Raw genomic sequence first — 14,439 nt, 5'->3', positions numbered from 1 at the left:
TGTGCTCTTCCTGAGATCAGCTGTGAATTTCTTGGAGAAATGAATAAGGTAACTGTTCCTATCACTACTTGTAAGCTTAGTTCATACAAACTAAACTCTTTTTTAACTGCCCTCTAGACATGGTCCTTAGCAGTAATCAGTGACTGTACCTGTTAAATATTAATATTTTACAGCATTTTAAAAAGTAAAAAATAGTCCAAGACTTTGTAATCATCTTCTTGCAAAGAGCAGCTGACATTTCTTGGAAAGCTTTAAAAGAATTTCATTTATGAAACAATTCTAGTTTTCTTGTTTCCTGTTTCCTTCTCTCCTGTATTTTTAGGGACAGTTGTATGAGAACTGGAACTTTGTTTTCATGATATGGTTATCTCCTGCTAATTAATTCACACTTGATTTCATAGTTCTCTGTGACAGTGTAGGAATGTTTGATGGCTCAGGGGCTTTGTGTGGGGGAATCAAGCAGTTGGAATAAAAGAGCCATTAACAGACAACTCCAGTTTTCATACACGTGTCCCCAGTATTAAGAAAAAGAGTTTCTACATTTCTCTGTTATCTAGGTTACCCCCTAAATAGGATGTTTCCTTATGAGGGAGTGTGTCAGATGGTTCCATCATATGCCATGATGTAAAAAGATACCGATTACAAAATTCCCACCATGGTCTGTAGCCACAATCACTTCTTTCTACCTCCTCCCTCTTCAGGGAACTGAGTTGAGTCCCTTCCTTTTCGAAGAGAATTTCAATTTTTGTTCCGCAGTTTTTTTGAAAGTTGTTAACATGTGGCCACTTAAGAACTTGAAATTGTTGATTGTCATTGTGATGAAATACAAACCACAGCTTTATCTCTGTAAGACGGCACAATGGCCTGTCAATCAAAAGCGCTCCTTTGGTCTGCAACAAATTATATTTAATTATGTGATTAAAAGAATGGTGTTAGCTGCTTTTGACCTTGATCAGGTTTGTACTCTCTATTGCATATGGTGCGATGTTTTTAAAATTTGAAATAATTATTCCCCTTTGATGATGATTTTCTATTTGGCAACTGTTATTTTTTTCTCACTTTATTTCCTGGGTGAGGATAAATCCTATCCTTGTTAAATGAATTGGGCTTTTTTTCTTCCTTCCTGGCATGCCAGCACTGTTTGTTAGCACAGCTATTTGGAAGATTGCTACTTGCTGCCGAAGGGAAAACACAAGGCATTATTTTAGTACTGACCTCACACATTGTGGCTGATTTTTCCATTGTTTTAACAGATTCCTAGAATATGCAGGCAGGGTACAAGGATTCAAACTATGTTTCCCTTGAAAATTCTGGATTTTCCTTCCCAAAGCATTGATAATGTATGTTCTCTCTCAGGAGAAAATCACACCCATATCCCTAAGAAGGACCATGAGGAGGCATCAAGCTCTCACAGAAAGGACCACCATGAGCTAGTCAGGGCTACATATCTCAATGATCTGAAAAAAGCTTTGGACAAAAACAGTTACAACCGCTTCTGTGAAGCACTATCGGCTTATAAGAAGACAGATGACTATGATGCCATGGTGTTGGTGGTAGCTGCCCTCACCACCGAGAAGCCAGAGTACTTTCACCTCTTGCAACGCAAGTATTTTTATTTAACTTTTTTTGTTTTAGAAAGAGAGAGAGGTGCTGTGAACCTGTCCCTCATACACCCCAGATGTACACAGTAAACTCTCACTGATTGGCATAAATTGGTTGCAAACTCTATCCTTCTGATGAACTTATTGGCACTGACAGAACACATTGCATCTCTTCTCTCTGTGTTCAGCACTCTGGGAAAATGGGACTTGCTTCATAAAAGTGTTAGCCAAATCCCAGTAATTTTGAAGTTATAAAATTGGGCACTGCTTCCACTTGTTCTGATTACACTCTGTTCCTGAAGAAACCTGAAACTGAGATAATACTTCAGCTAGACTCACTTCCTCCAGATGTGCTTCTTCCACTTGTATGATTTCTTTGCGTTCTTTTCCTTATTTCTGCAAGGACTGCTCTTTAGAACAGGTGATTCTGTTTATTGCATAGACTCTCAAACTACTGTTCTCATGGCTATTGGCTGCCATATCTGGTGCTATGCCCTAAAAGACTTTCAGCTTTTAGGGATAGACAGTCTCACTTCTGATTCACTGTTTTTTTTTTCCCCTCAGGTATTTACATGGACACAGTTAAGGAATTTTATTATGATTAACACTCTTTATTTACCATTATTTATAATAAAGCTTTAGAATTTAGAAACGGACATTTATTTTCTGACAGAATTTTTTCCCTTCCTGCCCATATGCGCTGGTTTGTTGTTGTAGAGTTTCTCAATATATCCTAGGCTACTGGCACTGAAAAGTTGAGGTTAGGTTTTTATTTAGTTTAAATAATACACACAGATTTTCAGACAGATAAAGAAAAAGGAAAACATACACATGTTGGGCCTAACCAGCTTGAAGAGGGATCTCTAATTCCACTACTGTAATGTTTCATTACTGCCCTCTTACTGGCTTGTGGGCATCCCAGTGCCTTTGGGCAGTTCTCTTCAGGGAGGAGTGGATGCTAGATGCTAGTGGATGCAAGGCAACTGAAGGATGAGAGCAGCTAGCAGAAGTAGAAAATGCTGAAATGTGGCTCTGTTGGGTCCCACAGAATCCCATCCAAAATCCTGCAACAGAGTGTTGGGAAATAGGTTGCCGTACTCTGTTAACTGTAGATGTGGGTTTGTCACAGCTGAAGAGTAAGATGGAAATGAACCACATGATGTGATGAGTCAGAATTTCCTGTTGAATGTCACGTTATTGAATATGCAGTGTTGTTGTAGCTGTGTCAGTCCCAGGATGCTAGAGAGACACGGTGGGTGACGGTAGTATATTTTTATTGGACCAATTTTTGTTGGTGAGAGAGTTTGAAAGCTTGTCTGTCTCGCCAACAAAAGTTGGTCCAATAAAAGATATTACCTCAACCACTTTTTGTCTCTATTATTGACTACGATGTGTCAATATTTTTACTGAGCAAGCCAGTTTCAGATTGAAGTACCACAAAGGAATTGTCTAAGCCTGGCAATAACCCATAGTGGGGACTTTTTAAAATTTCTGTACTCATGGTCTGATTCTTTCCCAATAAACAAACCGTACCAAGAGGATTCCTTCTTGAGACAACATTTTTGGGCACCAAACTTGTTTGACTTCGCTGTAACACCCTGCAGTGTCCATTGGTGCACCAGAACAGAATGAATGTCCTTTTCAGGGATGGAAGCAGAATTTTCAGACAAGCTGATGCTGCTGTCATTGCCAATACTCATCCATTCTCCAGTGAGAAAAAGAATTAATCATCAACCCCTCAAGAAACAATCAGACATTCCCCCAAACCTTCAGACATGCTGGGCAGAGGGTGGGAATCTATGGCTATTCTGGCTCAGTCTCCATAGAGCTTTTCCAAAAATGAATGAACAATCTATGCTAAACCAATTCCTTTAATGTATGTGTGACTTTTTAAAACATTTTGGGCAGGGTTCTACATATTTGTGCGTCCTCATCACAAAGAACGATTCAGGAGGATGTGTAAAGACTTGACGGGAATGAGCTGCAGTGAGGAGGAGAAGAAGAAATTGCATCCAGAGGTGCAGGAGGCCAAGAGCCCTCTGAATTTGGAGAATTCATGTTCCAAAGCAGAAACCAGTGAAACTCAGGATAAAGCTGTCAGTCATACACCAGGTTTGGAGTGAACACTTTTCTGGCATTTAGACAGTAGTATTTATTATTGTGGTAGCACGTAAGAGCACTCCAGACATGGATCTGGACCTCATTACACTCAATGCTGTACAAACACAAAACACAATAACGGATCCTGCCTCAAAGAGTCTGCAATCTAAGTATCAGATGAGAGAACAGGTGGGTGCAGAAAGACAAGTGGATGAACACAAGGAAATAATGAGACAGTCACCTGCAAAATCATTCTTCTGCTCTCATGGGAAAATTAAGGCAAGATCCTTCCATGTGAGCAGAGTCCACTATCTTTAGGTCGAGTCTGCCACATTAGAGTCGTTCCATTGGGAGGCTCTTGTCATAACCTAGTCCCAGATTTGGACCTTAGCGTCCAAAATATGGGGGTTAGCATGAAAACCTCCAAGCTTAGTTACCAGCTTGGACCTGGTAAAGCTGCCACCACCCAAAAAATTAGAGTGTTTTGGGGCACTCTGGTCCCCCCAAACCTTCCCTGGGGACCCCAAGACCCAAATCCCTTGAGTCTCACAACAAAGGGAAATAAACCTTTTCCCTTCCCCCCTCCAGGTGTTCCTGGAGAGATACACAGAAACAAGCTCCGTGAATCTAAACAGAGGGATTCCACCCTCCCCGTTTCCAGCCTTGGAAAACAGAAGTACCGAGAGCTAATCTCTCTTCCCCCCTCACCCAGAGGGAATGCAAAGTCAGGCTAGTAAATCTAGCCTCTGACTTCTTCCTCCCACCAATTCCCTGGTGAGCACAGACTCAATTCCCTGGAGTTCCCCACTAAAGAAAAACTCCAACAGGTCTTAAAAAGAAAGCTTTATGTAAAAAGAAAAAAAAATACATAAAAATGGTCTCTGTATTAAGGTGACAAATACAGGGTCAATTTCTTAAAAGAAATATGAATAAACAGCCTTATTCAAAAAGAATACAATTTAACACATTCCAGCAACTACATACATGTAAATACAAAAAAACCAAACCTATCTTTGTACTCACAACTTGGAAACAGAAGATTAGAAAGCAGGAAATAGAAAAATCCTTCCCATAGCCGAGAGGGACAGGCAGAAGACAAAGAACTCAGACACAAACTTCCCTCCACCCAGATTTGAAAAAGTCTGGTTTCCTGATTGGTCCTCTGGTCAGGTGTTTCAGGTTACTTCTTTCCAGGGGTAAGATACATTAACCCTTAGCTATCTGTTTATGACAGCTCTCCATTTTGTTCAGTGATAATTTTGAGTATGTTAATACAGTATCAGAAACGTGTGGTATGGAACAATGTAATTTAGGGGGGAAAAAGTTAATCAAATTTTTCTGGCAGACTTCTAAATGAAAACCTCCTGGAAATGCCAGTAGGTCAAATTTCACAAACAGCTGAGGTATGTCTAGTATTATGCATTATATACTGTTTGATATGTATTCATGTGCAGCTGCTTTCAAGAGTGACATGTCAAGAAAAACCCAGAGCAAGATTTTCTCCTTCTGCAGTAATCAGAACAGCAAACCTGGATCTCAGAAGACAGATACATTGACAGGATCCTGCAGCATAAGAGCACCTACCAACCCACGCAGTTTGCCAGTCTTGCCTCTCAATATGGAGCCAGAGTGTGGTAAGTGTAGATATGTTAGGCAGAGATTTGCCCTCTAACTCTAGAGAAAAGTGGTCAAAAATGTGTAGGAAATCCAAATTATGTTCACCTTTTTTAGAACAACAGTATGGAGCCATCTTTTATTACTACAGTTATTCATGTGTATTTAAGCACTCAGTGATGAGTGTGGTATAAAAGCCTATATAGAATAAAATCAAATTTGAGTTTTCTTGTTCAACTATGTCCATCCTATCTAAGTATTTATGTGGCCTAGGATGAGTGCCCCCTGAGAACTATTGCAGTTATCCTCAAACCTGCCCCTTGAGATCAGTAGTATTACCCAGCTTAATAGATGGGAAATTGAGGCACAGAACAAGTGAGTGAGGTCACACAAAAGAAACTGTGTAATAGGGCCAGGAATTAAACCTCTAAAATACAGGGGCCTCATAAAACAGATTGCACACACCTTCAACCATTGCTTTCTACAAAATGCACTGGAAACATGAATGTATAAGAACTTCCGAAACAAAGAGTTACTAAAATTTAGTGTCTTCTTTCTCTCTCTCTTTCCTTCCCCACCCCGGTAACTTCTCTCTCAACTGCTATTTTTAGGAAGATTCCAGTGCTCTAAATGCAAATCTGAGGATGATGTGCCTTTTAAATGCCAGTTATGTACCTTCACTTGCTGCAAAACATGCTGGGAACAGCTCTTAAAGGTTGGCTTTGCATATTAGTTTCAGTTATTTTCTGAAACTTTTAGTAAATTTTGTGTTGGTTTAATGAACCAGATGGACAGCCCTGGAGTCGGAAGTCCTCTGCTTACCAACAAAATACACAGTTCAGGCTTCCTTCAGGGCTTTACCACTCTGACTCCATCATCTCCATTCTGCAGTGATTGAAAGCAGACCATATCTTTTGTCCTGGTTGAGAAATAAAGCTTCACCCCATCTGAGCCTTCCCCAATTTTCTCTGCCTCCAGAAGGGTGTCAGTGGCAATCTAAGGAACTTAATTTGTGGCCAAGCTTTTTCATACATCTTAACTCTTATTTTAAACATTTTCTTTGCCCAGTTTCATTTCATTCCTGAAGTGCCTTCTATAAGGCACAATCAAGAGGCAGCCTTCCTGCCATCACTGCATCATCCTGCTACTTTAGGGTTATCCTGGCTTGCAGAGATGCATACCTTCCCTCTGGATAAGAAGATGAAAGCATTACTGCAAAGCATCTCTCTGGTAGCATCTGTGACAGGTTGGATCACAGATGGAAGTTGGGCCTCTGAGTGCTAAAGACAAGCACACTTTTGTGAGCTGTTTTCAGGTAAGCCTGCAGCTTTAGGGCAAGTAATTCAGACCCTGGGTCTTTGATGGAGCAGACAGGAGTGTCTGGCTCAGCAAGACAGGATGCTGGAGTCCTGAGCTGGCAGGGAAAACAGGAGCAGAGGTAGTCTTGGCACATCAGTTGGCAGCTCCCAAGGGGTTTTCTGTGATCTAACCCATCACAGCATCCTCCACAACAGATACTTTCTTAGACTTCCTGTGCTGTGCAGTGCTCTCAGTGACTCAAGTACAGTAGTCCAACAGGATCTGTGGCTCTTCACATGAAAGGCAGATGAGAGGATGAAAAGGGTTGACAGCTTCCATGTCCTCGGGGGTGAGGGCAAGGGTGTTAATCAGAGGCCTGTAAACAAGTTGGTCACAAAGGCAGCAGAGAAGAAAGAGAAATCCCTCTCCTCTCAGCCATGAAGCAGTACAGAAGGGACTATGAGCAGGCATTCAGAAATGGGCAGTGCTTCTGTACCTACCAGTCTTCTGAGCTTCATAGGGACTGTTTGTCAGAAAGAAGACCCAAGTGTGGAAAATCCAGATTAAATTAATAATAAAGACATCTTCAGACAAATGGGTTCTAGAATCCATTCAGAACAGCTGTTCAACAGAATTTTCCCCCCAAAATGCATGATATTCCAAACATTAAAGAATCCAGAAAATTACAAGAAAGCCAGTAGGCCATTTTGTTACTGCTGCAGGTTAGGAGTATAGAACCAGTTCCATCAAACAAGCAATCTTATAGAGTGTATTTGAGTGTTTCTTTTTGGTTCAACATAGGACAGGGTCATGCAAACCATCTTGGATCTCAAAGCACTCAGTTTATTCACTCAAAAGTCAAACTTCAGTATAGAGGCTTTTAAGTCCATCATAAAAGGTCTGCATCCCCGGAACTTCCTGTCATTGATAAGCAGAAACAGGAGTGAAGTGTGTCATTATAAGTGTCTAAATTTCTGCCACTACAAGAGACACTTTGAGTATAAGTCCCTTCCTTTCAATTTGTTGGCCTTGCCATGAATCTTTACTGAGGTCCTACTGGCAGCTGTCCAAGAAACAGGAATACCTGTCTGCCTGTTCCCGGACAGCTTGCTACCAGCCCCTCTCGAGGGAGAAAAGCCCTTGAGGCCAGTATCCTTCTGGTATGTTCTTTCTTAATCTCTGCTGCAGAAGGCCCTGGCTGATTACAAAACAGCATCGTATCACTAGATTCCTAAGAGCTGAAAAATCCACAGGTTTGTTTCCTGTTTGCTACAGACCTTTTATGAATCCTTCCTTTGAACCACTGAGGAAGGACTCCCTGTGATTTTTCACTTGCAAACTGTTTTCTAATTGCTATTATGTCAGGCTGGGGTTTTTTGTTTTGTGTTTTTTTGGAGGGGGCGGGGAGCCACAGTACTGCACCATACTGTATTTTTCGTCAGGATGAGGTGGTGGTTTTTAGGACTGAACGACACCTTAATTCCAAAATTAGTTTAGTGTTTTCTTAGCTCACAAGCAAATGAACCTTCTGTCCTTCTGCCATAATTCTCAGCAGCCTGTAGAGATGAAATGGCACACTCTTGTATGGAGTGTAGTTACAGCCAACCTGTCATGGATGTAGTGGTGTCTGCACTTCTGTTCCCAGAGGGCATATATTCACCGGGTGGTAGGGGAGTGTTCTTAATTTTGGTTACTCATCTGCATTAGCTAACTATTAGTTAAAATAGCAGGGAGGACGTGGCAACTCGTTTTTTAACTCACGTTAGCAGATTGAGTTCAACCATAGACTCCTCTATAGGCTTTAACTCGGGAGTTGGCAACTTACAGCACACGTGCCAAAGGTGACACGCAAGCTGATCTTTGAAGGCACGCGCTGCTCTGGGGTTCCGGCTGCTGCCCCATTGCCAGCCGGAGTCCTGGCTGCAAGCCCACCTCAGTCCGCTACCGGCCTGGGGTTCTGCTCACCGAGGCTGGCAGGAGGCTGAGCGGGGCCGGTGGCTGAGACCCCAGCTGTCAAGGGGCCAGCAGCCGGAACCCCAGACCAGCAGCAGGCTGAGTGCTACTGGCACCCCAGACCAGCAGCGGGCTGAGCAGGACCAGTGGCAGGACTCCAGACCGGCAGCGGGCTGAGCTGGGTTCGTGGCTGGAACCCCAGACAACGATCCCAGGGAAGGGTCACACTAAATTGACAAGATCTGCATTTTAATTTTATTTTAAATGAAGCTGGGTAAATATTTTTAAAACCTTATTTACTTCAAACACAACAATAGTTTATTTATATAATATAGACAGAGTGAGAGAGAGAGACACCTTCTACAAATGTTAAGGCATGGGAAACCTTAAATTACAGTGAATTTGGCACACCACTTCTGAAAGGTTGCCGACCCCTGCTTTAAGATAGATAAGATAATTGGAGATATACTTATCTCCTAGAACTGGAAGGGACCTTGAAAGGTCATCGAGTCCAGCCCCCTGCCTTCACTAGCAGGACCAATTACTGATATTTGCCCCAGATCCCTAAGTGGCCTCCTCAAGGATTGAACTCACAACTCTGGGTTTAGCAGGCCAGTGCTCAAACCACTGAGCTGTCCCTCCCCTAACTCATGCTGCTAATTCAAGTTAAAAGTGGAGTTGCTCTGTCTTCATAGCTATTTTAACCCAAGTCAGTTAATTTGGATTAGCTAACCCAAATTAGGAGCAAACTTCTTTTTCACTGAAGGACTTACCCCTTCTGGTTTCTTTGAATGCACGCAACACGGGTCTGGGGTCTTTTGACCTGTCTCATGGAGGAAATGTGATTCTTCCACTCCGACTAGGATCTGGCTACACTACCCTGGGTATACCAGCCACTTGTCCTGCAGGACCAACTGGTTTTCAAGCACCTGCGTTTCCTCCCTTCAGGAACTGTGACCAGTGATACAGGGTATGTATACATTGCAGCTGGGAGTGTGCCTCCCAGCCTGGGTAGACAGATTTGCACTAGCTTGCTAAAAGTAACAGTGTGGATGTTGCAGCCTGGGAAGCAGTTTGGGCTACTCCCTAAGTGCAGATCCAGGGGGTTAGATGGGCTTGGACTTGGATGGCTAGCCAAAGCCACCTCCCCTGCCACAACATCCACACTGCTATTTTTAGCAGGTGAGCTTGAGTGAAGTTAGCACAAGTCTGTATGCCCATGCTGGGAGGCACGCTCTCAGCTGCAGTGTTTTCAGGCCTGTTGCCAGAGTTGAAAGCACTGGAACAAACATATGTTGGCTTCCTTGTGACATGGGTCTGGTATAGTTTGGTTGATGAGCAGTTGAGTATCTTGCAGTTTTGGAAGCTGTCATTCTTAGAAAGACCCGGTGGGGGCAGGTTCTCTGACCCAAGAGACAGGATAAAAGGTCTGTTCTGCATCCAGTCACCTAGGAAAGAGAGGGAAACCAAGTGTTAATATTGTGGCACACAGAAGGTCTGAGAGAGGAAAGAAATTTTCCCATCTCTCTCTAAAGCCTGGAGGAGGAGAAGCCACCTCTCATTTTTGTTCAGTTCTCGATCCAACTTCATTCCCAGTGGCGATTTGTTTTGTGACAGATGTCTCACCAGCAGGAAATGAACAGCCACTGACCGCTTATTTCCCCTGGGCCCCCAAACCACCATCACATGGTAGTAATATTTGATCACTACTGACATAGTCTGGATTCGAACTGGTAACTTGTAGACTAAACTTTGGTCCTTTACTACAAGTTACTCATGAATTCATTCATGCTAAATAATCATTTCAAGCTTACTGCTTTTAATGAGGAAGTGACTAACAATCAATCATACAGCACACAATGTCATCTTTTTACCCTAATCTTAGTCCTTTCTAAGTCATTATGGTAAGACCACTTAAAGGTGTGGGAAGAATGATGGTCAGTCATTGGAATTTTCAGCATAGGAGGATGTTCAGCCCATAGGGCATGCATTAGGAAGAGCAGCTTGGGAAAGATATCTCCGGTGAATTCTTTCAAGACCCATTTGGCAAGCTGAGCATCATGCACATGATGTATACTGTAGGGCTTTGTCCTTAAATATTTTGTGAAATTGGTAGTCTTAAATGCGCCAGTATATAATGAACAAGTAGACACTGTGCAGTTTTTTCTACATACCTCTTCCAGTGTGCCTCAGTCCTGATTTGCAGCATTTTGTGCATGTTATTCCTGAGCAGAAACTATACATTTTTCTACCTTACGCAGTGGGTCTGTATAAATGGGCAGATTATCATAATACTTTGCACGTATATAGTGCCTTCCATTTGAGGATATCAAAGCATGCTTACAAATGGATGTTTCCTGGGGATTAGACTGAGACAACCAAGCTTCTATCCATTTGTAGCCTTTGAACCCCTGTTTCCAGAATCAAAAGGCTAATGCATTAAGCCTGTCTGCTGCAGTCTAGCTTCTGTTACGAGGACTGACTAACTTCTATACTGGGAGACCTTGAACAGCTACAGCTCATGCTGCATGTGTCCTTTGATTATGTAGCAATCTCCAAGGCTGTCAATATGGCATGCATGCATGCATCCGATGAAGTGGGTATTCACCCATGAAAGCTCATGCTCCAAAACATGTTAGTCTATAAGGTGCCACAGGACTCTTTGCTTTTACAGATCCAGACTAACACAGCTACCCCTCTGATACTAGAAATTAGAAATTTATCTAATGAAAAAGGTGAAAAAAACTCAAACAACCTGAAACAGCAAACTGAAAAAAAAAATTGTTTCAGGTCAAAATAAATGTTTTTTTTCGGTGAGATCAAAAAAAATCAGTTTTCAGTTTGAGCCGAACTAAATTTTGTCAGTTGTTTTTTTTTTTTTAAGTTCAGCCCCTGAACAGGAAAATTGATTATTCGCTCAGCTTGAATTGCTACTTCTTTAGGAGATTTTTCCTTTTCTTTCTTATGTCACAACCAGTTAAATGGTTACATAGCAAGTATATTTGTAATAATTGTTGGGGACTGGCAAATGGTGGGTGTGACTGATGTTTCTATTGAGACTGCTATTCTGTAGACTTCCTCCTTTGCAGATCTACTGTATGCAGACATTTGACTGGAAACGTAATGCCTTTAATCTGTGTTTTGTTCATCTGTCTCCCCAGATTGCTAAAAAGTGCCCAGAATGCCAAACTGATACCAAGAGGAAGCATTTAGCCCAAGTTTTTTTCCTGCCATAACCTCCCTGACAAGGGGCAAGTGCATCACGTCAGCACTGGTTAAAGAGCCAGCAGAAAAGGAGATTGGAAAAAGAGGCAGGGTGCACATTCATTTACGGACCCTGGAGCTCAGTCTCTCACAGCATCATTCTTTTCCTTGGCAAGTTCATCAGTCTCCAAAGACCTCTCTTCCCACTCCTCTTTCAGCAAGAGGGGAAAGAAGCAAATCTTGTCCTTGGAATTATATTGAAATGGGGATCTTGATTTCTTCTCTGTTTAAATGAGCAGATTCTTGTGATGTTCTGGTCCTTTTCGGTTGTACTTTGACTGCCTGGAGTATATTTTCAGTAATTGCCTCCTCTCAAATATTTACTCAATCCTGGAAAATTTCCCAGCAGCAGTAGTGCCATTGAATCCTCTTTTCCAGGAATACCACTTTCCTTTGGTGACTGACAGGAGCTGTTACTGCTAGGTGATTTCAGAAGTGTAAGATGGTGAAAGTCTTTCTAAATCCAGTTTTTTACTGCGCTTCACCAGTAGTACAGACTTAGCACATCTTGTGCTTGTACCCACTCATTTATGTCTGCCCTGCCGATCAGAAGCCTGTTTCTTATATTGCTGTAAGTGTTGAATGTTGCACTGTGTGTGCTTCCAAAGAGGACTTGGCTTCTTCTGAGGCACTTGCACACTCCTGTTGTGCCTGTACGGTTTCATACTTGTGTTTTCAGAAGTATAGCAGGGAGAGTGAAAAGACTGTTCATATTCTTTCAAAGTGAACATACAAACTGATTTTAAACTACATCAAGTTGGAAAAGAGAAACACTTCGATATTTTCACTTTCTGATGGGGGGGATTAATGTTTTGCTGATTTAAGGAATTGCATCAATTTTAAATCTTCAGTGGAAATTCTAAAATAAACTAAGTAAAAATGAACCAGTTTGCACATCCTGAGTGTATTGTACATGGCTTTTTGTTTATCACTGTGTCTGGAAGAGGTGGGCGTTGAATCCAAGTGGAAGTAAATAGAAGTCATTTTGCTATTTGATTTTAAATACTCTGATATTTTTGCAACAATCCTTTGATAATTTTTTGTCACTCTTGTGTTTTCAGTTGTCAAATTGAATAACATGATATAATGGCTGGAAGTTGAAACTAGGCAAATTCAGACTGGAAATAAGGCATACATTTGTATTGGAGAGTAATTAACCATTGGCAATGTACCGAGTATTGTGATGGATTCTCCATCGCTGACCATTTTTAAATCAAGACCAGACGTTTTTCTAAAAGATCATCAGCTCTAGGAAATATTTTGGGGAAAATTCCTGTGACCTGTGCTATGCAAGAGGTCAAGATGATCACAATGGCCCTTTCTGGTCTTCGAGTCTATGAATCAGTGACAAATACATATGACTTTCAGATGCTTTGAATTTGGGCGAGGGGGTGTCATGGAATTACCCTTTTGGTAAATTTGATTTGCTTTTGCTTAGTCTAAAGGTGGATTTTGGGTGGAAAGTTTTTAGTAAAATTCCCTTTGTCCATCTTCAATATATTCTAAAATGAAAGGTGAGTGATTGTCTGAGAAATTTGAGAGGGTCTTTTTCTCTCATTTTGATAATTGAAAACTGCCATTTTTGAAATTTCATACTTGCCGTGGACTTTGTCCACAATTAGAAAAGTGTCTTTGACAAATTAGAAGAAACTTCAGTTAGAAACAGCTTAGTTGTGCATGTGTGGTATGTGACTTTTAGTGTGTCAAAATGTGGAATTGTGGGTACGCATGTGTGCTCCAATTTGAATTCACATCTGTTGGTTTTAACTGCTTCTGTGTTTTTTCCTAATAAGTTCAGACTGGGAGAAGGTGGGGGTGTATTTTGTTTTTCAGTGATGATGATACAAAAGCTTTTCCTTACTACCTAACTGAATAATTAGAAGGAGAAGTTGAAATATGAGGATTTAGATGGATCTGAGGACAATCTTGTGCTGGAATATATTCTCCCAGACTTCACTATATCCTAATATGTGGACATATTTTACTGTACATTTAAATTTGCCAGCATCTTACTGTTAGCATATTACCTTATTTTTGCTGTCTCTGGCTTTTCTGAGTACCTAGATGTCACTTTTTCCTCTTTGTTTTTTGGACAGTGGTCTCAGATGATTTTGAGCATTTCAGCCAGATACACACACATTTTTATTTTTGTCCGATTTTTTTTTAAACCTTTTTGTCAGTTCTGCTAATGTGCTGCTGATACTAAGCTAGGTGTGGGAGACATCAGCAGGGACAAATAACACAAAGGGATGTATTGGTGTTCACACCTCAACTGCTGGAAGAGGGCCTCATCCTCCCTGATTGAACTAACCTCGTTATCTCTAGCCTGATTCTTGCTTGCATATTTATATCTGCTTCTAGAAATTTCCACCACATGCATCCGACGAAGTGGGGATTCACTCACAAAAGCTCATGCTCCAATACATCTGTTAGTCTGTAAGGTGCCACAGGACTCTTTGCTGCTTTTACAAAGGGATGTAGTAGTTATAAACATGGATGGGAAATAATTAAATGAGGTTTCACCCTGGAAGCTTATACTTACACAAGGAAACCAAGAGGAAAGATATTTAGCAAATAGTAATGTTGGAAAGGCTCTAGGGCTGAAACA

The 14,439-nt window shown here is 41.5% G+C and overlaps 1 protein-coding gene across 13 annotated transcripts in view; it reads left to right on the top strand.

The window, feature by feature from the left end:
• Positions 1-12,715, top strand: part of RTEL1 (regulator of telomere elongation helicase 1) — a 114,020-nt gene extending 101,305 nt beyond the window's left edge. For 9 of the 13 annotated variants that reach the window (XM_050918253.1, XM_050918252.1, XM_050918256.1 and 6 more), the window contains 5 exons: positions 1,357-1,602; positions 3,510-3,713; positions 5,156-5,335; positions 5,927-6,030; positions 11,729-12,715. In XM_050918253.1, coding sequence (XP_050774210.1) covers positions 1,357-1,602; positions 3,510-3,713; positions 5,156-5,335; positions 5,927-6,030; positions 11,729-11,803 — 809 coding nt within the window. In that variant the 3' untranslated portion in view covers positions 11,804-12,715. Of the gene's footprint in view, positions 1-1,356; positions 1,603-3,509; positions 3,714-5,155; positions 5,336-5,926; positions 6,031-11,728 lie in introns of those variants that run through there. The other 4 variants (XR_007768558.1, XR_007768559.1, XM_050918257.1 and 1 more) reach the window with 4 other exon arrangements.
• Positions 12,716-14,439: the final 1,724 nt, after the last annotated feature.

This window comes from Gopherus flavomarginatus, chromosome 11 (assembly GCF_025201925.1).
Source record: "Gopherus flavomarginatus isolate rGopFla2 chromosome 11, rGopFla2.mat.asm, whole genome shotgun sequence".
Taxonomy (NCBI): domain Eukaryota; kingdom Metazoa; phylum Chordata; order Testudines; family Testudinidae; genus Gopherus; species Gopherus flavomarginatus.
Note: the sequence above shows the minus strand (reverse complement) of the source record. Positions and strands in the feature narration are given on the sequence as shown.